Source organism: Carcharhinus amblyrhynchos, chromosome 2 (genome assembly GCF_965287045.1).
Source record: "Carcharhinus amblyrhynchos chromosome 2, sCarAmb.v2.hapA, whole genome shotgun sequence".
Lineage (NCBI taxonomy): Eukaryota > Metazoa > Chordata > Chondrichthyes > Carcharhiniformes > Carcharhinidae > Carcharhinus > Carcharhinus amblyrhynchos.
In genome coordinates this window covers 70112564-70139129 of record NC_137325.1, presented here as the reverse complement: position 1 = coordinate 70139129, position 26566 = coordinate 70112564, and the positions used below count along the sequence as shown (strand labels likewise).

The 26566-nt window shown below is 42.3% G+C and overlaps 1 protein-coding gene across 1 annotated transcript in view; it reads left to right on the top strand.

The window, feature by feature from the left end:
* The window catches only part of tspan13a (tetraspanin 13a), a 59330-nt gene extending 38555 nt beyond the window's left edge, over positions 1-20775 (top strand). Inside the window, exons 3-6 of the mRNA XM_080207295.1 lie at positions 5017-5097; positions 12932-13045; positions 18068-18178; positions 19171-20775. Of these exons, the coding sequence (XP_080063421.1) occupies positions 5017-5097; positions 12932-13045; positions 18068-18178; positions 19171-19245 (381 nt within the window). The 3' untranslated portion in view covers positions 19246-20775. The remainder of the gene's footprint in view (positions 1-5016; positions 5098-12931; positions 13046-18067; positions 18179-19170) is intronic.
* Positions 20776-26566: the final 5791 nt, after the last annotated feature.

Below are 26566 nucleotides of genomic sequence, written 5' to 3'. Positions count from 1 at the left end.
AAAGCTTCTGATGTAAAGGTAGGTTCCCCAGTGCAGCAGGATGACACATCCACACCACCACCAGCAGAGGGCGCAGAGGCTGTGGAGCAGGAGAGCGGAGATACCCAGGACCCCTGGCAGGATGTAAAGTCAAACAAAAACAACCGGAAAAGGTAATCCCTGGCAGCTAGAGCCTCCAGTGATGATGCCTCCTCAGATGAGGAATGCTGGCAGCTGACGAAACGACAAGAGGCTCAACTTAAAAGCAACACTGGAACCACAGCAGGCACAGACCACAGACATCGAAGCAGCTGGGGACCATCCAGGCGACGGAAGCAACAGTGCGGCCGAGGCTATCTTGACCCCGGAGAACAGAAACAAGGACGCTGACAACGTCCAAGGTGGAGACCAGCCTGCAACCCCGGCACCAATTGAGGGCAGCATGACACTGACAATGTCACCCAGTCACGGTCGGGGATCTGAGGTAGGGTCGGACTGCTACCTCAGCCCTGCAGAATTTCATCAGCGCTGCAGGAATGCTGCACCTGCAGCATGCTGACTGAAAGACATGTAAGAACTGACAAATCTTTTAAATTTTAAAAATGTCTTTAAAGTTAGCCTCTGTAAACGTATGCAGCATTAAAGACGGTTTGAGATGTGCAGCCATCTTGTCCTACCTGGCCAATGTCAAAGCCGACCTGCTGTTCCTGCAGGAATGTGGAATACTGTCCATCTGGTCAGGTGGGAACGACTGCCGTTCCTCCGGCCTAGGCATTCTGCTGCGAGGAGGTGACTTTACCATTTCCAAAGTTAGGGAGGTGGTGGGAGGACACCTCCTCGTAGCAGACATCACCTACAAGAACTGCCCTCTCAGGCTGATTGATGTGTATGCCTCTGCAGTCAAGAGCGAGTGGCTGGCAGTTTTTGAACAGCTGCCACTGCTGCCCACCACCTCCAGGCCAATCATTCTGCGTGGGGGTTTTAATTGCGTAATAGACAAGGCCGACCGATCCAGCAGGGCTGAAAACAAACTAGACGCTACGTCCAGAGCCCTGCTGGAAACAGTCAAAGATGCTAAGCTGCTGAATGTCTTCAGCCACCCAGCAGACGGGCGCAGCGTAGGTACACGTGGTCGCGGCATGACGGGTCTGTCTGCTCCAGGATCGACTTCATATTTGTATCTCATGCGCTCAAATGTGAGGTCCACCGACATCAAGCTGGTGTTCTTTTCTGACCACTGCCTCCTGCTGGCCAACTGTCAGCTGGAGGAAAACCAGAAAGTGGGCAGGGGATCCTGGAAGCTAAATGTACAACTGTTGACCTCAGAGAACCTTGAGGAACCCCAAAAGGGTTTACCAAAGAAGGAGAGACCCTTCTTTGAGTTTCCATCGCTCTGGTGAGAAACCATCAAGGGCAACATCGAGGTTCTTCATCCGCAAAGGGGTTCAGAAGGCCAGGGAGAGGCGGAGGGGAAATGACCTGACTCAAAAGCATGCAGGAGCTACTCCAACTGCAGTCAATGGGAGTTAATTTCGAGGAGGATCTCCAGGAGGTGAAGGGCCAGCAAGCCTCGCTCTTTGCCTCAGAGGCTTCCAAAGTCATTTTCCAGTCCAGGGTCCGCTACGTGGAGCAGGACAAAAAGTGCTCGTGTTTCTTCCAGAAGGTGCACAGGGAAACCTCTGTGATCAGCAGCCTGAAGGAAGAAGATGGCTCTGTAAGGTCATTACAGTCTAACATTCTGAGAATCTGCAAATCCTTCTATGCCAGACTGTATGACCTGAAGCCAACAGAGAGCACGGCCTCCTAGTCTTTCCTGTCATCTCTCTCACACGTCTTACACAACGGCGAGCGGGAGAGCCCGGACAGACCGGTATCTCTGGATGAGCTGACAAAGGCCGTTGAGCCCTTTCAGAAGGGTATAACTCCCGGAAGTGATGGCTTACCGGCCGAGTTTTACTCGGCGTTATGGGACTTGATGGGCCCGGACCACCTCGAAGTACACGAGTGTGCTTCTGGAAGGCAGCATGTCAGAATCCATGAGAAAAGGCATCATTACCCTCATCTACAAGCAGAAGGGGGAAAGGGAAGAAATTAGAAATTGGCGACCCAGTTCACTATTGAACGTGGATTATAAGGTTCTGGCCAAGGTCATCCCAACTGGGTCAAGTCTGCTCTGGGGTCAGTGATCCATCCTGATAAAACCTGTGCTGTACCCGGCAGGAAGATCCTTGAGCCTCGTGCTACTCAGGGATACAGTCGCCTACGTGCAGGACAGGCAGGTGGATACGTGCCTCAGCCTAGACCAGAAGAAGGCGTTTGACAGAATATGTGATGGATGTGCTCTCCAAAATGGGCTTTGGCGAGGAAATCTGCAATTGGATCCAACTGCTCTACACAGACATCAGTAGCGCAGTTTCAATCAACGGGTGGAAATCAGAGGTTTCGGATCAGGCCTGGAGTCAGGCAGGGCTGCCCTCTCTCCTCCATCCTTTTTGTGTGCCAAGGCCCTCAGAAGCGACCCAGGCATCAAAGGCAGCGGAGGCACACAGGTCAAAGCCTCCCTGTACGTGGATGATGTGGCTGTCTTCTGCTTGGAACCCTCGTCTGTTTGCAGGCTCCTCCAAGTCTGCGAGCAGTTTGAGCTGGCCTCGGGAGCCAGAGTCAACCAGGGCAAGAGCAAGGCCATGTTCTTTGGGAACTGGGCTGACAGATCCTTTGTCCCTGTCACCGTCAAGGCAGATTATCTTAAGGTGCTGGGGATATGGTTTGAAGTGGCAGGGGCATGTGCCAAAAACTGGGACGAGCACATCGCCAAAGCCAGGCAAAAACTGGGCTTGTGGGAGCAACCTCCCTCTCCATCAAAAAACCTGGTGATCCGATGCGAGGTGCTGTCCGTGTTGTTGTACGTGGTGCAGGTATGGCCTATCCCCAAATCCTGAGCTGCAGTAGTGGCCCAGGCCATCTTCAAATTTATCTGGAGATCAAAGATGGATCACGTCTAGAGGGAAGCTATACACAAATCTCCAGAGAATGGAGGGAAAAGCATTCCCAACGCCGCCCTCATCCTGATGGCCACCTTTGTGTGGGGCTGCATCAAGCTTTGCGTAGATCCTCGGTACACTAATAGCAAGGCCACTACTTTTTGAGGTTCTACCTGTCCCAAGTATTGCGGAGGATGGATCTGGCCACACTGCCGTGGAATGCTCCAAGTAGTTGGACTGTACCGCAGCACCTGTCCTTCGTGGAGAAATTTTTCTGCAAACACACCTTCGACCATATGGCGATTAAGCAGTGGTCAGCGCGTAACATCCTCGAGGCCCTGAGAGAAAAGGAGATGGTGGATCCTGTCGGATGGTTCCCTGAGCAGACTGTCAGTGTCATCAGGCAGAACGCCTCATCAGCAAAACTCACAAACACCAAGACCTGGCTTGGCTGGTGGTGAGAAGGGCACTCCCTGTCAGATCCTTTATGCACGCTCGAGGTATCAACATCACCGCACGCCGCCTTTGAAGCGGCTGCAGGGGTGATGAGATGCTTGCACACCTTGTGGAATGTGCCTTCGCAAAAAGTCTGGACTGAGATGCACTGGTATTTGTCGAGGTTCTTCCTGAGCAGCTCGGTGACGCAGGATTCTATGCTCTATGGGCTGCTTCCGGGGATGCACACAGACAAATATCAACTACTGGAGGGTCATCAACTTGGTGAAGGATGCACTTTGGTCCACCCAAAACTTGCTGATCTTCCAGTTGAAAGAACTGTCCTCAACCGAGTGTTGCAGGCTGGCACATTCCAGATCCAGGACTACATGCTGAGGGACCTGCTCAAGCTTGGGGCAGCGGCCGCAAAGGCATAATGGGGCAAGGCCACGCTGTAAAGCCTTTCAATCGAGACAGACCGAGGGCCCGGTATCTGCAGAATACCCTTGGCCTGCGTAACTGTGTGCCAATCTGAAAAATAACAGCACAGAGTAAAATCTGAGGCATGTATATAGTTTTAAGATTTGAAATGTAATGAGTGTAATATGGTATGAATAAGATTGTATAGGACTGTAAAAATGACTTTTTGCGCACTGTTTGTAATTTTTAGATACGTCGGTTTGCAGTGGTTCATTTGAGATTATTTTAGAATAAAATATTGCTTGCATCGCTTTTTGGCTAAGATCAAGTGTAGTATCGACATGCTGTACTTAGTTGAAGTCATTAAGTTACATTTTAGCTTCATTGGAAGCAATTTTTAAAAGCAGCATCTCGGCCTTTTGACTCAGATGCAAATGAGATCAAGCCTTGGAGGAGGAGGAGGAGCTATGCCTACTCCAATCAGCTTGGATCATGTAGATCAAGCCCAAGACAGGAGGTGAGAGCCCTGTCTTGTCAGCTTGGATCAGAAATGTCTCAACTTGTTGAGACTCTGAATTGGACTTGATTGGATTGAATTGGAATAAAAAAAAGTATTGCTTCCATAATTTAACATTGCATTGATTACCTGCAGATGACAGCTGTGGTCAGGATAAAGTTCAAGGATTGATTAAATATGTTCCCTCTCCAGTCTACTGCAGTCTTGTTGATGTTTGAAGTGCGGTAAAGAAGCAGCTTGTGATTGGAGGAACAGCCCTTTGCAGAATCTTCAACTTCGCATACTGGCATTTTGATCAATGGCTCTGGGGACCATGTAGAACATCAGAGGTCACAATCTGCCCCGCTAGCCACTGGACAAATCTAAGCTAGACCTATTCTGTTGTGCTATATCAATAACTCTGCAAGTTTTGTTTTATCTCCTGGTGCTTAGCCAATTCCCTTTTGGAAAGCACATTTGAACCTGGAAGGGCATTTCAGATCCTAACCAATCTGAGTAAAAGGTTTGTTTCAAACCTACAGGTAAATAACCAAAAAAGCTTGAAACACAATGACAGATTTGTTGATTTTTGTTACAATCAGGTATATTATGATATGGTAGTTGTATATTATAAAATGCCATAAGATTTTGGGCAGCAAAAAATGTTAAATTTTCATATTTTCTTCCTTGACTACTCATTACTAGTATATGATCATTTTGTTCTTGGTATTTGTAGTCCAGTTCTCGATCTCCTGCGCAAGTCTAGCACTTAATGAGAATCAACAGGTGAGAAAGTTAGATTCTTCATTATCTTGCAAATTAAGATCTGGTTCTCAATTTCTCTTGCATTGATTTGAACTAACTTTTTTATATTCTGTTTGGCCGTGGAACTGTTTTAGGTACTTGATTTGACAACAAGAGTGTTGTAGCATGAAAACTGGCCTTCTCAGTTCTGAATATTAATTACAGACCCATTGAGAAATTTACGATTTCTGTGCTAGCCAGGACTTGGCTCCTAGTGGTCTAGCAGCTTACCGCCCCTCTGTTATTTGTATCTTCTCCTCCAAGGGCCACTCCATGTTGACGCCAAATAGGAGGCTGCTCGTGGGAAGATTGTGCTACCTGGGGCCCTGCTATACGCGCTCAGGAACTTCATTTGGTCCTTATGTCAAGTTCTTAAAGCACGTTGTTTGGAAAATAAAAAGAAACCTATGGATCTGTCATAGTTTCCAGGGATTAATTTTTATTTATCTTTAATGTGTTATTGATTGGAACGTTATTTTCTTGTTTCATTGGGTGGGTGATAAGGGAGAAATGAGAAACGAAGAGCAATGCACATGTGGTTTACGTAGTTCTGTTAATTGTATGTAATTTCTTAGTCTCAAGAGATTCTAAAGAAAAAAGGTTGAAGATCTGCTATAATCTTGGCTGATGAAGCAAATTAATCCAATGTTTCACGGAGTAAATGTTTTACAGAATTTGAATTAGTAAATCAGTGAGACTGGTCCAAAAACAGGATTTGTCATTAATGGCATAAGTAGATGGTCTCTTTTATATTTGCTGTCCTTTCACCCTTTTCAAATTGGATTCAAGTCTGATTTTGATTGTTGTCTTTTTTCCTGGATGACATGAGAACAGTCTCTACTCATTTCTGGGTAGACAAGGGGTTATGACATAAAATTCTTACTATTGTGTGCTAAATTGATAGTCTGCATCAGAGACTAAAAGGCTGGTTGGTGTTTGAAATGGCCGTGTGCCCAAATAGAGGGAACTTAATTGTTGTCTATGCCACATAAAGAACCCCTGGTTAAAATTGCATTCGGTTAGCACATTATGCACGGTTTATAATTGAATGAACTTATCCAAGTAGCACTGCCAGACTTGATCTTGTTTTTCACTTTAATGGAGTTACTTTATCTTATATTTTCTATCATGGAATGTGGGCATGACTAGCATTTATTTTCCATCCTTAAATGCCCTTGAAGTAAGAGGCTCGCTTGGCCATCTCCGAAGGGAGTACAGAGTCAGCCATATTACAGTGGATCTTGAGTTGTATGTAGGCTAAACCAGGTAAGGATGGCATAAGTGAACTAAGTGTGTTTTTACAGCAATCAAAAACGATTTTGTGGTAGCGTTACTGAGACTGACTTAATTTAATCTTTTGGAATTTAAATTTTACCAGCTGGTGTTGTGGGACTTGAACCTGAGCCCTCAGAGTGCAGCTGACCCTCTGCATTACTAGTTCAGTGGTAATGCCATTATGTTACCTGTTCTCCTAATTGAGGGAAGGGGCGGGTCAGGAAAGGAAAAGGGCAAGAGAGAGGGAGTGCCAAGATCAACGAAGGAAGTGGGACAAGAAGGATATAGTTGAGGGGGTTGGAGAAGGGGTAAAGAAGAGGGTTGGGAGAGCAGAAGGGTGAGGGTGAATGAGTTAAGGGTTCAGGAGCAGGAAAAGACAAGCAGAGAGAATGAGGGGGTCAAGGGATGAGTGAGTGGGGGGAGTGAGGAGGTCAGGAGAAGGAAAGGGCATGAGGGAGGGAACTAAGAGGGTCAGGAAATGGAAACATGAGAGAGGGGGTGAGAGAGGATTAGGACAGTGAAAGAGGGATAGGGAAAACCGAGGGGAACAGGAGAGGAAAATGGTAACTGGGAGAGAGTCATGGTAAGCCTGAGGAATGATGTGGAGATGACGGTGTTGGACTGGAATAAACACAGTAAGAAGTCTCACAACACCAGGTTAAAGTCCAACAGGTTTATTTGGTAGTAAGCGCCACTAGCTTTCAGAGCGCTACTCCTTCATCAGGTGAGTGTGGAGTTCTCGGAAACCTGAGGAAGCCAGAGGATTGGGTGTGTGGAAGGGAGACATGGAATTGAAGGAGGGAACAAGGAGACAGAGAGAGAAGCAAGAAAGCAGGAGGTAAGTAGCAAGAGTAGGAGTTAGATGATTCTTGGGCTAATCCAATAGGTTTTTAATGTAAAAATTGCAAGTCTGGAGCATAACCTACCTTAGTTACAAGAAGTGATTTTTATTTAGCACACTTTTGTTTAGAATGCTGATTTTTGAAGCACATTGAGATAGGAATACTGAGTACAGTTCTAGTCTCCCTATAAGAATACTATTAAACTAGAAAAAGTGAAGAAAAGATTTACTGGGATGCTACTGGGATTTGGTTTGAGCTATAAGGAGAGGCTGGATAGCCTGGGACTTTTTTCCCTGGAATGTGGAAGGCTTAGGAGTGATCTTATAGAGGTCTATATCATAATGAGGGTCATAAATCAGCTAGCTAGTCAAATTCCGCCCCCCCCCCGCCCAGAGGTAGGGAAGTCTAAAACTACAGGGTATAGGCTTAAAGTGAGGTAGGAGAGGTACAAAAGAGTCCAGGGGGCAATTTTTTGAGTGGTAAGTGCTTGGAACAAGCTGCCAGAGTTAATAGTAGAGGCGCATACAATCTTGTGTTTTAGAAAGCATTTAGACAGTTACATGGGTAGTTGGATATAGAGGAATATGGGCTAAAGGCAGGCAACTAGGGCTAGCTTAATGATCTTAAAAAGGACGGCATGGACAAGTTAGGCCAATGTCTCTATGGCTGTATTTAATTTGAGAATATTAGTGCAAACATTGTGTATTAGAAAAGGGAAATGTTCCTTTCTCCGGTAGTAATATCCGTCATCTTGTTCAATGCAACATTAACTCTTTTCCTTTTAATGGATTGTGGCAAAAAATAGTAGTTCCATTAGATGATGGAGAAAGGTTTGTTTGTATAGTACAGGACAGAGTAATGTGGGCCATTACCTGCATAGTCCATGTGGGTATCCTCATTGACATTGTTTCTGAATGCCTCATGGTCCTACAAGTGTCAGCCTTTGCACGTGAATGTATAAGAGTCATAGAATGGTTACAGCACAAAAGAGGCCATTTGGCCTGAATTGTCTGAGTTGGCTTTCTAAAGGAACAATTGACCTACTACCATTCCCCTGTTTTCTTACCATAGCACTGCACATTCTTCCTTTTCAGATAATCCAATTCACTCTTGAATGCCTTCAAACTTTCAGACAGTGCATTCCAGATCTTAACTATTCACTGCATGAAAACATTTTCCTTATGTTGCTTCTTTTGCCCATTGCCTTAAATCTGTGCACTTTGTTCCTGGTCTTTAAGAACATAAGAACATAAGAAATAGGAGCAGGAGTAGGCCATCTAGCCCTTCGAGCCTGCCCCGCCATTCAATAAGATCATGGCTGATCTGTTGTGGCTCAGTTCCACTTTCCCGCCCTCTCCCCATAACCCTTAATCCCCTCTCTTATCAAGAACCCATCAACCCGCTTCTTAAAAATATTTAGCGAGGCAGCCTCCACCACTTCAACGGGCAGAGAATTCCAGAGATTCACCACCCTTTGAGTGAAGAAGTTCCTCCTCAACTCCGTTCTAAACCGCCTCCCCTTTATCTTGAGGCTGTGCCCCCTAGTCCTACTGTCTTTTTTGAGCGGGAAGAGTCTCTCCACCTCTATCCTATCCATCCCATTCATCATCTTATACGTCTCAATGAGATCTCCCCTCATTCTTCTAAACTCTAACGAGTACAAGCCTAGTTTATTCAGCCTCTCCTCATAGCTCAATCCCCTCAACTCCGGTATCAGCCTAGTAAACCTCCTCTGCACTCCCTCCAGGGCCAAAATATCCTTGCGCAGGTGCGGCGCCCAAAACTACACACAGTACTCCAGCTGCGGCCTCACCAATGCCCTATACAGCTGCAGCAAGACCTCCCTACTTTTATATTCAATCCCCCTCGCTATGAAGGCCAGCATCCCATTCGCCTTCCTGACCACCTGCTGCACCTGCAAGCTGGGTTTTTGCGACTCATGCACAAGGACCCCGAGGTCCCTCTGCACCGTCGCCTGCTGCAGTTTTTCGCCCCGTAAGTAATAGTCCTTCCTACCATTCTTCCTACCAAAGTGGACCACCTCACACTTGCCAACATTAAATTCCATTTGCCATTTCCTGGCCCATTCGCCCAGCCTATCTAGATCCTTCTGCAGACTCTCCACACCCTCCGCACAATTTCTAGCAATGGGAACAGTTTCTCTCTATTTACTCTGTCCCTGTTCCTCATGATTTTGAATATTTCAATGAAATCTCTCAACCTTCCGTTATCTAAGCAGAGTACTCCCAATTTATCCAATCCATGTATATAACTGAAGTTCCGCATTCCTGGAACCACTTTCATAACTTTTTTTGCACCTAATGCTTTTACATCCATCCTAAAATGCAGCGCCCAAAACTGGATGCAATACTCCAGTTGAGGCAGAACCAGTGTTTTATACAAGTTTAATGTAACTTCCTTGATTTTGTACTTTATGCCCCTACTGATGATGCCTAGGATCCCACATGCTTTATTAACTGCGCTTGCGAATTTCACTGATTTGCATACATAACACCGAGGTTCCTCTCCTCTTGCACTCCCTTTAAACTTTTATTTTATATTCTTCCTGTCTTCTACCTACTAAAATGAATCACTTCCACTTCTCTGCATTAAATTTCATCTGTCACGTGCGTTAATTCCACCAACTTGCCTATGCCTATTTGAAGATTTTCACTCTGCTCCTCACAGTTCACTATTTCTAAGTTTGTATCAACTGGAGATTTTAAAATTGTGCCTTGTCTGCCAAGATCCTAAGTCACTAATATATCAAGAAGAGTAAGGATTCCCATGATAAACCTTGCTCCAATCTGTATAACAACTGTTAACTACTACTTTATTTTCTGTCACTCAGCCAATTTCATGTTCATGTTGATGCTGGCCACTTTATTCCATGAGCTACAACTTTGCTCGTAGCCTGTTGTGCGGCATTTTATTGAATAACTTTTGGAAGTTCATGTATGCCACATCAACAGCATCACCCTCATTGATCTCTCCATTACCTCAACAAAATATTCTAAATCAGTTAAATGTGATGTGTCCTCAAGTCCATGCTGCCTTTCCTTAATTAACCTGTCTTTGTTCATGTGACCGTTAATTTCAAACCAAATGATCATTTCTAGAAAGTTCCCTACCACCAAACTTTATATCCTTTTTTGAAGAAGGCTTTGAACATTTGTAATCCCCCAGTCCTCTGCACTACCCCTGAGTCTAAGGAAGATTGGAGAATTATGGCCCATCCCTCCACTTTCCATACTTGCTTCCTTTGATGCCCTGAATGGATCTCATCCATTCCTGGTGCCTTAGAAATTCTAAATGCAGACAGCTTATCCAAAATTCCCCCTTTATCATTTTAAACATTTCAAGAGTCCGAACCATCTTTTTTCATCAGGATTGCCATGGTAGTTTCTTCCTCGGTAAAGATAGATGTAGAATATTAATTAATAGCTCAACCTTGCCTCTGTCTCCATACATACATTTCCTAATTGGCCCCACTCCACCTTTTACTACGTATATGTGTTACAGAAGATTTTTGAATTCCTTTTACATTAGCTACCAATCTCTCCCCATACACACTTTTAATTTCTTTTCTGCCTGTTTTCTCGGTTGCATTATCTGTGGAGAGAGTAACAGAGTTAAGGTTTCAGGTCCACATGACCTTCTACAGAGTTCTCCACAGATGCTGCCAGACCTGCTGACTTTATCCAGCATTTTCTGTTTTTATTGTAATACAATGATCACTGTCACTATATGTTGCTCTATTGACATTTGATCTGCTTGGCTCACTTCATTCCCAAGAAGCAGGTGTTATCATCCACCTGACAACTGTCATAAGCACACTTATTTTTTATCTTGCCATTTCTCTTATTATCCAGGCAACTTGGCACTTGTTTGATGTGCCTTTTCCCTTCATGGGAACATAACTTGACTGTACCTGAATTATCTTGTCTTTGAAAGTAGTCAATGTTTGGATACAGTCTTCTCTGCCTGTTTGGATACAATCTTGCCTGCCAGTCTTTGGTTCCAATTTATCTGGGCCAAATCCATTCTGACCTGTATTGAAGTTGTCTTTCCATTTGTTAATTGTTCTTCCTGTCTTTTTTTTTGCCATAGCCACCCTCAATTAAAGGCAGAATGCTGCTGATGCTGGAAATCTGAAATAAAAGCAGAAAATGGTGGATAAACTCAGCAGGTCTGGCAGCATCTGTGGAGAGAGAAACAGAGCCAACATTTCAAGTCCACATGACCTTTCTACAGAGTTCTCCACAGATGCTACCAGACATGCTGAGTTTATCCAGCATTTTCTGTTGTAATACTTATAACATACGATGATCACTGTCCTTAAATGTTGCCCTATTGACACTTGATCCACTTAGCTCGCTTAATTTCCAAGAACAAAGTCTAGCAATGTCTTGTTTCTCATTGCATGTTCTGCGTACAAACACTTCTGCTGATATGTTTTGAATAGTGCTTTAAGCATATATTGTAACGTTATATGGAAAATATTTATAATGGAAATTCTTAAGTCATCAGATACCTGCCATGGTGCAGATGTATACCTCCTACTAATAGCAGTGACGCAAAGTAATCATGTATAAATCAATTGTTTTCTTTTTGTAAGCAATTTTCCATTGAAGTAGACTTCAGTTTTGTAAGGTAAATAATTCTTCATTTCCCACCCCTCGGCCAAAATACACATTTTTAATTTATTGTTCTTATGCCTTTCATCTGGCCCTGTATCCTCCTCCAGAATGAAGCTATGGCCCCATATCTGGGCCATGGTCTCTGTCTTCTGCTGGCCATCCCTATCCTTCCTGTTGATTTCTTTGCTTATCTTTCAAATTGTCATGGTGATGTAACATCAAGTCAATGTCTGCTGCTTGTTATTTGCTAGTTCTGGTCCATCCATCGCCTGCTATCAACACCGTTCCAGACCTCATCTTTTCAGGGCTGTAGTTCAATGCACTGCAGGGTTTGTGACTTTACTTCACCTGATGTGTTGGTTCTGGCCAGAATTCCATTTTGAGGTGGAAATCTGCTTCTACACTGGCTTCTGGGCTAACTGTGTCTTCACCCTTTGCTGGATAAGATCAGTAGCAGCTGAAATAACTGTTCTTTTTCCTGCTGCTGTTTCTCAGACCAGCCACCTCATTCAGGCAGATTCCATGGATTTATCTTCCACCCTGCACTGGGTCCTGAATTTTACTTCTTCCTTGAGTTTCATTCCCGATGCACTCACTCATCTTCTGACAATACAGATCTGCCTATGCTCACTGCTAACAGCTGAGGCCAGCATGCACCTCTGCTTGACCCTTAGCTCAGGGTGGACTTTCAATTGATTATCTCCAGCAGTTCATGCACTAACTTTTTCCCCACAAGTGACTGCAAACCTGGTTCATCAACACCTCAAGCTGACTCCACCTTCCTACAACCAATTTTATCCTGCCACTGAACTCCAGACTTTAACTTTGCACTTGATCGTACTGTCTTATTCCTAGCCTTCATTTGTGACCTGGATGTAAAGTAAAGGTAGGAACGAACTGACGTTATAGCACCTCAATCAAATTGAGATTCCGACAACTTGTTTTCTCATAATTTCTGAAGTTCGTTTGGGATACCCTGAGACATTAAATATGTAAATATAAACTCTTTTTAGCAATTGTTATATCAAAATGTAAGATAATACTGTTGTTTTCTTTCAGAACCATTTTCTGGAAGTGGGATGGAACAAATCTGTGGATACTAGAGGGGATGTGGAAGGATACTTAGACTGTTGTGGCTTTAATGATGTGAATCTAAATGAAACCTGCAAAGCTGTAAGTGCACAAAATGTAAATTAGAGCTTCGATGCCAAACTTAGTAGCTGTCGTTTGGAGAAAAATCTTAAATTCAATAATTTATTTCTGGTTGTTTCTAGGTTGCACAAAACTGTGCAAAATTTGGACTAGTACAAAGCTGTTCCAGCTATGTATCAGTGTGATGGAAATGGCATGACTCGGGTCTCTAAACCTCAGAGCAATAAAGCCAGAACATAAGAACATATGAAATAGGAGCAGGAGTAGGCCATCTAGCCACTCAAGCCTGCCCCGCCATTCAATAAGATCATGGCTGATCTGAAGTGGCTCAGTTCCACTTTCCCGCTTTCTCCCCATAACCCTTAATCCCCTTGTCTGCCAAAAACCTATCTACCCGCGTCCTAAATATATTTAGCGAGGTAGCCTCCACCACTTCAACGGGCAGAGAATTCCAGAGGTTCACCACCCTTTGAGTGAAGAAGTTCCTCCTCAACTCTGTTCTAAATTGCACCCCCCCCCCCCCCCCCCCCCCCCGCTTATCTTGAGGCTGTGCCCTCTAGTCCTGCTGTCCTTTCTGAGCAGGAAGAACCTCTCCACCTCTACCCTATCCATCACTTTCATCATCTTATACGTCTCAATAAGATCCCCCCTCATCTCATCCTTCTAAACTCTAACGAGTACAAGCCCAGTCTATTCAGTCTCTCTTCATAGCTCAACCCCCTCAACTCCGGTATCAGCCTAGTAAACCTCCTCTGCACTCCCTCCAAGGCCAAAATATCCTTGCGCAAGTGTGGCGACCAAAACTGCACACAGTACTCCAGCTGCGGCCTCACCCATGCCCTATACAGTTGCAGCAAGACCTCCCTACTCTTATATTCAATCCCCCTCGCTATGAAGGCCAGCGTCCCATTTGCCTTCCTGACCACCTGCTGTACCTGTAGGCTGGGTTTTTTGCGACTCATGCACAAGGACCCCGAGGTCCCTCTGCACCGTAGCATGCTGCAGTTTTTCGCCCTGTAAGTAGTAGTCCTTCCTACTATTATTCCTACCAAAGTGAATAACCTCACACTTGCCAACATTGTATTCCATCTGCCAGGTTCTCTCCCACTCGCTCAGCCTATCTAGATCCCTCTGCAAACTTTCAACACCCTCCGCACAATTTGCTGTTCCACTTATCTTTGTGTCATCAGCAAATTTCAACACTTTACACTCGGCTCCCTCCTCCAGATAATCTATATAAATGGTAAATAGCTGAGGCCCCAGCACCGATCCCTGCAGCACTCCACTAGTCACCAACTGCCAATCCGAATAGCACCCATTGACACCCACTCTCTGCCTCCTATTTGACAGCCAATCCCCTATCCACGCTAACACCTTACCCCCAACTCCATGCCCCCTAACCTTTTGTGCGGCACCTTATCAAACGCCTTCTGAAAATCGAGAAACACCATATCCGCCGGTTCCCCTCCATCCACCGCACTAGACACATCCTCATAGAATTCCAGTAAATTCGTCAGACACGACTTCCCCTTAACGAACCCGTGCTGCGTCTGCTCTATCAAACAATTCTTCTCAAGATGCCTCGCTATTTCCTCTTTGATGACAGATTCAAGCATTTTTCGTACAACAGACGTTAAACTAACCGGCCTATAATTCCCTGCCTTTTGCCTGCTACCCTTTTTAAACAGCGGCGTAACATTAGCCGTTTTCCAATCTTCCGGCACTTCCCCAGAATCCAGCGAGGTTTGGAAAATAATCACTAAGGCATCCACTATCACCTCCGCCATTTCCTTCAGAACCCTGGGATGCATTCCATCCGGTCCTGGGGACTTGTCCACCATCAGTCCCACTAGTCTGTTGAGCACTACCTCTCTAGTAACAATGATCTCATTCAGGCCCTCCACTCCTACCATCTTTCCATCGTTAACACCTGGCAAACTATTCGCGTCCTCCTCCATGAAGACTGAAGCAAAAAGCTTATTCAAGGCCTCAGCCATTTCCTCATCCCCCACCACTAAATCCCCCCTCTCATCCTCTAAGGGCCCAACATTCATCCTAGCCAGCCTCCTCCTTTTTATATATTTATAAAAACTTTTACTATGCTTTTTTATATTTAGCGCTAGCCTAGATTCATAATCTATCCTTCCTTTCTTTATCAACTTCTTCGTCATTCTTTGTTGATATTTAAACCTCTCCCAATCCTCTTCTCGCCCACTACTTTTAGCCACTCTAAACGCCTCAGCTTTTAATTTAATACTCTCCTTTATCTCCTTTGTTATCCATGGCTGATTATCTCTTCTCCTATGATCCTTCTTTACCATCGGAATAAATTTCTGCTGAGCGCCAAGAAAGATCTCCTTAAAGATCCTCCACTGTTCCTCAGCAGACCTACCTCCCAATCTGCACCCCCAATCTACATTCGCCAATTTCTTTCTCATCCTATCATACTCCCCTCTGTTCAAACAAAGGACACAGGTCCGGGACCCTACTTTCTCATCCTCCATCTGCATCAAAAACCCCACCATACAATGATCACTCTTCCCAAGCGGATCCCTCACAACAAGGTCCATTACAACAACCCTCCAACGTTTTTTGGGTCAGTTTGCAGTGGGCGCAAATAATAGTTTTGTCCAGTGGCAAGCTGCCACTTTTAATAATGCTCCTTATAAGCTTTTTTTGCGTTGTAGAAAGCAGATGCTTCAACCGCATGCAGAAAAATAAGTCACTGGTCCGGAAACAATGTTCTGCATTTCTGCCCAAACACGCATTTACAGCTCATATTTTGATGATCTCCATGTAGGTTTAAGAATTGTCTGAGGCTACTGGTGTAACTGACAGGATATGGTATTTGAAAATGCATTTCCTGATGTCATTCACATGAATGAGGTCATTGAACTTCTTTTGATTCTGTATCCATATTCTTGGGGCTGAACTCCTGGCAGAGGAGTTACGTACACAGCTTTATGGATCCCAAAGCCTGCTCATTGTGTGTTTAGCAGGTTTCTGGTCCTGCTGGATACAAAATGTCTTGCCTCATTTCCGCTCGCTCCACCAAGATCCCCAGTCAGCATTGGGATACCGTGGTACATATGTTATTCTGTGGCCATTGTTCTTTGTTGCAATTCCAAGTGATGTTGACACCTCCAGCAGCCACAGTGCATCTTCCTTTAAAATATGTGGGCTGGCTTTAAGGAACACTTGCACAAATTGGTTTTGGGGTCTGTTGCTGATGTGTGCATTCTATGAACAGCACTTGTAGTGCTGGTTCCACACAGCAGTCATGATCATTTGCACAGTATTAAATTGCAGTGGGTGTGGGGTAATCCCGCATTGTGGGGATATACAATTTAGCTCCCTCAGTCCTCTCTAGATTTTGTCTCAGTAACTCTCTAGATATTTCCTTCCTATTAATATTGATTGTTAAAAACCTCTGACAAGCGAAGATGGCAATTTGTGCATTTCTGTAGATATGTAGATATTTTGTGTCAATTTCATTTGTTTTAAGCCCAGCTTCCAAATTTTGTTTTCATGTCCCCTATGTATCTTGCAGTTACTCGCACAGTATCTGCTATGAATGAAGCTCAGGATGTCTCTGAAAAGAGCATTTAAAAAAATAAACTTCTAGCCATGTAATTGAATTGTCATTCTAACATCCTTCTTACTGAATAAATGCATTCATAAAAGCCAATTAAAAAAATCCCTCAAATGTTCAATCTGTTACAAAAGCGTGTATTCACCACATCAGAGAGATTACCAGGAAAAGGCAACACAATTGGATTGGCCATATTTTCAGGCATAAGCATTTGCTGAAGGAAGTGATTGAAGGAGGATTAGCAGTTTGTAGACCAAGTTGGAAAAGAGAATGATGCTCACCAAATGGAAATTGTAAGTGTGAGGTTCGTACAAGCAACTGAAGAGGAAAGTGCAAGGCTTGAAGGTGTGGGAAATGAGCAGAGGATCTACCCTTAGGTCGATCACTACTCAGTGCACCTTGATATATTGTCAGTTTTTAAAAAAAATTAAATGTTAGGGCAATACAAGGCAGACCAAGAGCTCAGGATAACAAACAGATATCAGGGCTATTTTCAGACCCTGAACTTGCTTGTGGGGCAGAGATGGTTAGTCATTGAGACTTTCATAGAGCCACCCTGTTAATTGTCTTGGATCTAGATTTGCCAGTTAAGGACAATAGGTGGGCTCTCCAAGCTGGAGGTGGGAGAGCAAATTGGAGGCTTTCCAGCTTGAAAGAGGCCACAGGCTGTGATAAAAAGTAAATAAGTAAGAGGGCACTTCAACATGTTTTTATATCTTAATGTTTTTATATCTTACATTATAAAATAGTTTTTACAGTCAGGCTTCCACTTTGGGTGGGGAGGTGGTTGTGGGTGGCAAGAAGTATGGGGCAAAAGATACCCCTCTATGGAGGGGCATGAGGCTGTACCAGCATTTGGGCAGGAATGTTACCTCGCTGCCTGTGGGAGCCTGAAGGTCAACTGGATTTCAGTTGCCAATCCTTTAATTAGCCTCAATTAGGTTGGTATTGGCCTGTTTCTCTCTACATGGAGAGTAACCAATGAAAGAGAGGTGGAATGGAACCAGGGAACTGACAAAAATATCACTGCTAGCCAGATTAATTCCTGCCTGTCTCCAGTCTGCCAGTGTCAAAAATCTAGCTCCAAATCTAACTTTATTTATCACAATTCATTTTTTATATTTATTTAAGAGATTCTGTTGGTGGGTCTTTCTGAGTTATTTAATGAACTTCGTTGATCGTTTCCAATGATGAACTCTCAGTAATCTATAGACAAAATCCATGAATTTAGCTGAACTGACAAACTACTGGTGATCATTGGTGTAAATATCTATTTATGTAAGGTTTTATATTCAAATAAATGTCAGTGCATTTGAAATTTTAGGCACTTTGAATTTGTTGCTTTTGTCAAATGTAAAGATACTTTTTGGAAATTTTTGCTACAGGCAACCAGTGCATACTGGAAGTTGATGGATACCACTCTTACTCTGACACTTTTTTTCTTGTTCCAGCACTGTGTTGCTGCTAATGAGTGTAAAGCATGTGGACCGATCCTAAAAACCTATGCTGGAGAAGTACTGAGATTTGTTGGTGGCGTAGGTCTTTTTTTCAGTTTCACCGAGGTCAGTAAAACTTGCAATAACATTAAAGAAAACTTAGTTCTGTTAACAAGGGCAGTGATGTTAACGTACAAGTTTAGAAAAATTGAAATAATTTCGATTAATTTTAGAATTGTTAATCACAAAGCTTGTAATTCCAATATTACAGAGTTCAGTTTTATATAGTTTATGCATTCAGGAGGATGTCCAAAAGTTAATATTAACTGTTTAGTATGCATGAGAAGAATCATGAAATCTTTCCTCAATGATTTTAAAGTTACTTATGGCCCCCTTTTTTGAAAATATTTGATGAGCTCAGTTGTTGAAATAGGTAGTTACCAACATTTCTGGTTTTGCTGCTTATTCCATTGACCTCAAGAGGTGTTTAATTTTAACAAATGTGACATTTGCTCTGACTTGGACCTTCATTGTGTTTTCTTTTTGAACAGGGGAACAGTTGTTGTATTTCTTATCTAGCTTGGGAGATTGTATTTGGGGGAGGGGATGTAAGTAAAATGCTGAGCGTAGATGCATTGTGAAAAGTGATTCAAAACCTAATAATTTTGGACCTACTGCAGTTCTGGGGAGCCAATATACACGAGATCTTCTTTGCTCAATCTTGCTTCTATTAGAATTGTGGTTCTATCATGCTACTTGGAAGCCATATGGACGTTACGAGAAAGCACTCAGTGTATATTTTACAATTTGCACATTCATGGGTGCAACTTGTACACAAATTTAGTAAGTGTTGCTCTTTCCTGAGTAAAAGTGGTCTGAGCACAAGGGGGATGATAATTTTTATTGCTGGATGAAAAATGAGTGGTGCTGAAAACCCATTTTATATCTCACTTGAATGTTCTTTTCCACTGCAATCTAGTCACTTCATCCCTTTTTTCACGAGGGGTAGAAGTTAAAATTACCTTCAATGTTATTGTATATATGCATGTAATTGCACAGTAACAAATTGTTTGAGCACATTAGCTTCTTTTATAACTTGCAAATGTTGTTTGTTTCAGATCCTCGGAGTGTGGTTAACACACAGATACAGGAATCAGAAAGATCCACGAGCAAATCCAAGTGCTTTCCTGTAAGAGAAGCCCTCAGAAATGTCACATCACTGGAACACTGCACTACTGAAACCTCCTGTGTTCTTTTTTGTTGTTGTTGAGACTTTCTATATCTAAAACGCCACCTGCTTGCAACATATGTCTTTCACCTGGGATAAGGGTTTTCTTTCCGTTATTACTTTCTGTTGTTCTGAAACTGAGAACTGAACTTGGTTGATCTCTAGTGGCATTCAAAGTTGTAAGAAATTTACTGCTGATTACTGTTGGCTATAGCCTAATCCTTGTCACAAGCATTTGGTCAGCACAAGAGGTTTCTGTGACATTTGTCTTTTCAAAACTACCTGCTTGTGCATTCTTAGAAAAGCACCATACTGATGACATTGAAAATTTAACCCCCAAGGAAATGAGGCAGTTGGCTCACAACATTATTAGATACCCCTGCCCCTAATGTATTGCAGTGTCTAATGACATAATTCTAGTTTTTAATTTTTTCATAAGTCCGTAAGTACTTGTTAGCTAAGTTCAAGGATATTTTATTTGATTGGGAGATAATCACAGTTAATGCTGAACAAACTAGAATGTAAATAAATAATTTTTTCTTTTTCTGTAACAGCTTGGTAGAGCAATTCATTATTGTATCATTTTCATGTTATACTTGGTGGGTTTTTCAGAAGACATCTCCAGATTTGCTTTCTGTCAAGTGCAAAAATCAAGAATTTTAAAGCGTTTTTACACATGGATCTCTTGATCCACTGTGAGCAATACTAGCCTGAAGAAATGTTTCTAGCTGCTTAAAGATCTTTTGAGTTCAAAAGCACTTGCAGGATTTTGTGTGTGTGTGTGTGTGTGTGTGTGTGTGTGTGTGTGTGAGAAGAGCTCATTTCCTTGATATGTGGCCCGAAATGGCTGATTTATTTCCCTAGCTTATTTGGAAGTGCTTGTAACCTATCTTTACACCTGCCAGTGTGATTTATAATGTGAAGTTCTGTTGTAGCACCGCACTGCCCTGATGATTACTAATAGATTTTAATATGCTGTGATTTTTTTTTTCCCCTGAGGTTTGGCGGTAATACTTTAATCTATTAACATTTACCATCATGGGCATTTGATTTTTTAAAAAAATAGTAATGTTTTGCTTTGAGTGCGTATAGTAAAATTGCTTTGTTAGAAATGTAGCTAATTTGGAAATAAATCACGCAAGATGTGTTGCAACACGTTTGTTTTTCTCTCCAAATGATTGAGAAACTCATTTTACTTAATTATATAAAATAATTATTATTGTGCATTTGTGTGAAATTTTGCTCATTGTATTCAGAATTACAATATATTTGATAGCTTGGTATCTTGGTATGTTTGTGTATATAGGCTAAAGCATTGATTGTTCATAATACAACACTGGAGAAACACAGTGATTTAACATGTCTTGTGGGAAAAATGCTAATGTGGAGAATATTACTACTGTATTTATGAGATTTGTAAAATTTAAGAGACCATGGGTAAATTGTGGACCTCAACCATTAAAGTTTCACTTATGTGGGTGGATGTTCTCTTTTATTTTCTTAGCTTGTTTAACTAAAATTTATTTCTATATTTTTGCTTGATTGGACTTGAATCAAAGTAATGAGCAACAATGAACATTTTTGCTTTCTGTTAAATATTGTTAATCCTCCTTTTAATTTTGCTTTAATAATTAGCTGTAGAAGTGACCTTTTAAATGATTGGGCAGGATATCTAAAAGCTGCATCAGACCTAGGTTTAAATATTTCTTCATGTCAGGAATGAGCTTATCAATTATCTTGCATCCACATATCCATCATGGGTCACTGGATAATAAATAAGAGCAGTAATTCCAGCTAGCTTTTTGACATTTCTTCACTTTCCTCCACTACCACCAAAATAAAATGTGAATTCAGTCAGTTCTTCAGATGCATCACCATTATTTTCCTGGCAAAGGTCAGCTAACAGTGCAGGTGTGAAAATGAATTGATTTTCATGTCTCAATATCACATTATATAGTAGATTTACCTGTGTAAGAAATGTTTAATACCTTTGGTATTAATTTGTGGAGATTTGCCTGTTTTTTATGTGGAATCCCACTCAAGGTGATACGGAATAGCATTACATTGTAATGTACAGGGCAAAAAAAAATTGCAGTCCGGTTACCTTGCAGTGCTTAATGTTATTGGTCATATCCTCTTGTTATATTTTGTCCAGACCTTTCCTGAAATTGCTGACAAACTTAGTCTCCACTATCTCCTATCACAGTCATTCTATTTCTGCATAGTTAAATTCTTCTAAATTTTAGACTATACTTTTGTGAGAAATTTATGACTCTGCCACTTTTCTATTTTGAATACTTCTGTAAGGTTAACCTAGGTCACCAGTTTTCCAGTGTGAACATTGTAGCTTCTGCATTCTTTCCTCTTACTTATGATAGCTAATCTCAGTTTACGAATTTAGTTGACCTTTATTCTTCCATCTCTAAAGCCTGAGTATTTTTTCTATCACAATGAGAATTGCACAAAGAATTTCAGCCGGACCAGATCAAAGCTTTATGTAAATTCACAACTGATCATGTTTTTATTGTTTTCTTTCAACTGCACAGTCCCAAGACTGAAGTCTACAGAAGAAAAGAAAGTGATCTTAATTACTGGCCTTCTGTGAGTGTGGATGAGTTAACCAATTGATCATATTCTGAGAACAGTTGTTCTTATCAACTGTTGTTAAGAACATTGTCATCAATCGTGACAATGAAGTTGTTATTGATGAAAAGCAATCCTGACTGAAACTGTACATGTGATGTAAGGGCAGAATTGTATAACTGGCAGTCAGGAAGTGTATGGGCCAAAATAATATTTGGTTGTAATGTCACCTAGAGCTGAACAAGAAGAATCAGAGTGTCTTATTAAGCCATATTGGCGGGTCACTCATCAGCACTGCCCAAAATTAATGGAACCTGTTCAATTCAGACAGTATTAGAGCCCATTAACGAGGGTTACATCATTTGCCAATTTTTATAGTTGGCATGCATGGCCTTGAAATCAACTCAACCTAAAGAGAAATAATTTGCTTGTGCAAGCTGAATTAACACTTGTTTATTCATCAACAGCTGATCAATGCAGTTTTAACCCTTAAACAACAAGTACTGGAAACTAATCATGTGACCTAACAATTAGCAATATTGATGTGTGAATGCTTTATCACCATTTGCCAGAGCATAGTATGGATATGTACCATATTCTCAACAACATGAGATGCAGAGATTCAGTAGCAATTGCATGACAGAGACAAGAAAACTGAGCATCCCCTTCCATGTATATATATCTGGATTTATGTTCATTCCTGATCTATGGTTGTTCCTCATTAGTTATTTGATGGACAGTTATTTTAACACTAAGTGAATCCATCTGGAATGGGTTGAGACATGTCAGCCATTATCTATATATCCAAGGCAGTTGTCAATTACCAAGCTAATGGGTCATTGAGTATGTAATGAATATCCTTATACAAGGTCTTTGAAAACTGTGCTAATCATTAGGCTGATTTGCCCTTCAGGAAGCTAAATGACATTTGTGTTGGTTGAAACACAGCCCTGCCTCTCCCCAATCTTATTTAATCCTATGAAGTCAAATAAATACTTTATAGAGCTCTGTAAATGGGCTGATGATTATTTCTCTATTCCATGTCTGGGTGTTCTGAAAAAGTGAAGTTGATTGCTTGGGTACATGTATTTTACACCACAGCTATTTCCACAAAATCCCAAAAATTGCACATGGCTCTTTGCCCAGCTTAAACTTGGTGATTACTAGCTACTGATAATGAACCAATAACTGAGGTAGATAAGCATCCGTTATTTTACACGCATTCGGTAATCCCGTTGAGCCAGGCAAAGCAATAATATACTTGAAGACATTCAGGACTGCACTGGTCAATCCATGACTCAAGATGGTGAGTGGTGTGTGCTGGAACTCCAGCCGAACTACCAATGGTTTGTAAAAAAGAATGTCACCATTCAAAAATTTCTGTAGTGGACACTGATAACTCCCGCCTAAATAATGCAGTCCAATGCATTAATGATAGCAAATAGAATGGGGATGGGTAGCCATGTGTTATTTTCCAGGAGCACAAATGAATTTCTGAGAGAAAAGGACGTAAAATGATAGTGGTGTTGAATGTGGCGACTAGCTGCATAGCTTTGTAGAAATGCTAAATAACTGGAACAAACATTGTGTGTAGGATGAGTTTTAAGGTGAAAGGAAGCATGAAACTTAAGATATTAACTTCATGAGTTTCTGAGGTGATCAATTAAATATGTTTTATATTCTTTCATGGGATATGAACATTACTGGAGAGGCCAATGCTTTTGCTGCTTATCCCTAACTGTCCTTGAGATGGTGGTAGGAAGCTACCTTCTTGAATCACTGCAGTCCATGTGGTGTATGTATGTCCATGGAGCTGTTTAGGGAGGGAGATAGAGGATTTTGACCCAGTGATAGTGAACAAATGCTGATATATTTCCAATTGAGAATGATATGTGACTTGAGAGACATCTACAGTTGGATATTTTCCCATGCATCTGCTACAATTGACTATGAAGGTAGTAAAGGTTGTGGGTTTGGAATGTGTTATTGCAGGTACCTTGAGGATTTTATGCTGATATTAAGTTGGTGGTGGAGGGGATGGAAGGGGTGCTGATCAACAGGCCACCTTGGATGGTCCGGAGCTTGTGTTTGCTTAAACCACACTCACCCAGGCAATTGGAGAGGTGTTTCAATCTCAGTATGTCACTTTTGTTTCTGCGTTACATTCAACAAATACTCTTCTATATGATAATTGACATAACAGTGACCAAACTTCCAGTGGTTGGAACTTCACCAGTGAGTGTTTCTCTCAAATTTGTTGATCAATGTATTTCAGTTTGTGGCATCTTCCACTTCACATGGGATTTGCTGGTCTCTCAGTAACTGAGAAGGAAAGGAAGGAAAGAATGTTGTGAGAAAAAGTAGCAACAGTGGGAGGAGACAAACAAGGAGAGCACAAAATGGGAAAATATAAGTAAAAGAAAGGGCATTCTGAAAGAGTCCAGCAGAGTTTCTGCAGCACAGATACTGAGAAACACAGAAAGGATCAGTCCTAACGCTTATGTTGTTTGTTATGACCTGGTGAGAAAGGGTGAACTAGCTCCCTTCTATTCAGCCTCCTCTGTTGGTTACAACAAATGTTTACACTTCTTTTGTATGAGGATATGCCTTTTCCACAACAGAGTGCATTTGGTAATCCAATGCCAGTGCCAACAGCAGCACCAACCCTCTACTCCAAAGGTTCATTCCAGGGTTCAGCTGGATTGCACAGACAGCCATCCACCTCTGCATACAAGAGGTCACCAGCACTCTCTTCAAGAGATTTGGTGATTTCATTAAATACCAGATGGACAGAGAGGCAGAGCAGTCCATGAGATTCATGGCCCTGGCTGGCTGTTTGTGAGTGCAAAGTGTGATCGATTGCACACATGTAGCCATTAAAGTACCCTCAGGCCAACTGGCTGCATTCATCAGCATAAAGCTGTTCTCCTGGTTAAACATTTAGATTGTGTATGACAATCAAAAATACTTTCTGCAGATGTGCGCCAGTTATCCAGGCAGCAGCCTTGATACTTATCTATTTCAACACTCAAAGGTGCCACACATGTTCACTCCATGGCAATCATGAAATAGATGGATCCTTAAGGATCCAGGATTCTCTCTCTGGGCCTGGTTCATGAAGCCTATAAGGAATTCTCACACTGATATAGAAACAAGATATAAATCTAGCTATAGCTTCACAAGGCTCATTGTCAAGTAGGTTATCGGTCTACTCAAGATACATTTCTGTTGTCTGGACTGTACAGGGGAAGCACTTCAGTACAATGTGATTAGTCTTATGAATTGTTATGGTTTGTTGCGCACTACACAAACTGGTCGTGCGAACAGTGGGGACGGAAGATTTAAACTTGGATGAGGAAGAGAACACACAAGTTTCAACAAAGATGATAGGAAGGATATTGTAGTTCATGAAGGATGACCTTCTACATAATGCAGATACCAGAGAGATCAAGCTCAATGCAAGGGAGGTGAAAAACAGCCTCACCTTCAATGATTCCAATGCTCCAATGTACTTTGAAGATCAGCTGGAAAAAAAATCTTCCTCTATGGTTATTGAAGTCAAATATAATTCAACTCCAAACCTCACATAAATTTTTCATCGCACGAGCGCTAATGCTCAGATGCACTGAAAGAGGAAAACATTATGCCTGTTACCCGACTACTGACGAGTGCTCCTACTCTTTCCCTGCCCAACTTCAGAAAACCCGTAATGACTGTAGCACACAACACTGAGACCAAAGTTTAATGCAACATATACTACATCGTATTTGCAAAGGCAAAGAAAGCCCAGTGATAACTGATGCCCTTCTTAAAATGTTTGCAAGTGTTATGTGAGATACCAAGCATCTGCAGATGACTTTGAGGTAGGCTGTTGGTTGCAGCAAGCGAATGATGTGATGTGATGTGTACCCTCTGAGACTGGATCACTTTCATTATCAGAGTGATAGCTTGAGGTAATCTTGGGCATTCCTCATGCGCATCCCCTTGCAATATTGCAGCCAAGGAAAGACACACTCAAATTAGGTCCAGAGATAATAGTCTCTCAAATACCAACCATGGTTTTAGGAGTCTCCCTTTCCAGTATGATCTCATCACCAAGTGCTCATGGTCCTCACTCTCCATGCCAGCCAATTTCTGCATTTTTAGAGCAACTGATCACCCTGTTTCCCAGCCAGCTCTATCTCAGCAGAGATTAGAGGAGGGATATCAGAAACCTCTCCACCAGCCTTCATCTGCTTCCTCCTGTTGTGAGTCCTTTTGTCTTGCAAGCACAAGTGAACAGTGAATTAGACTCCAGATGTGTCAGGTGAAATGCCCTCTATGCTGTTCTAATAATGGGTGCATGTATCTACGTCTCCCTTATGCCTGCACTCTTAAGTGAGGTACATGAGAAGGAGTGGGAACTCAAATGCATCCAATAATTCTGAAGCAGTCAGTGCAGACATGCATGATGGCCTGACCAATAGCCTGCAAATTGAATGACTCCACTGTCCCTTCCCACCCTTCATCCACAGTTGGTACTGCATTCATTCAGACTCAGCCTTGCGGTATGGAGTACAACATCTATTCTGTTCCCAAACTGCACCCAGTAGCAGCAGAAATAATAGCAGTGGCCCTAAGGCAGCAGGAATGGAGTGAACATGCCACCATTCAAAACCATTTCCTCATCACAGCGGCCATAGCCCGCTTCAAGCTGCCATGCC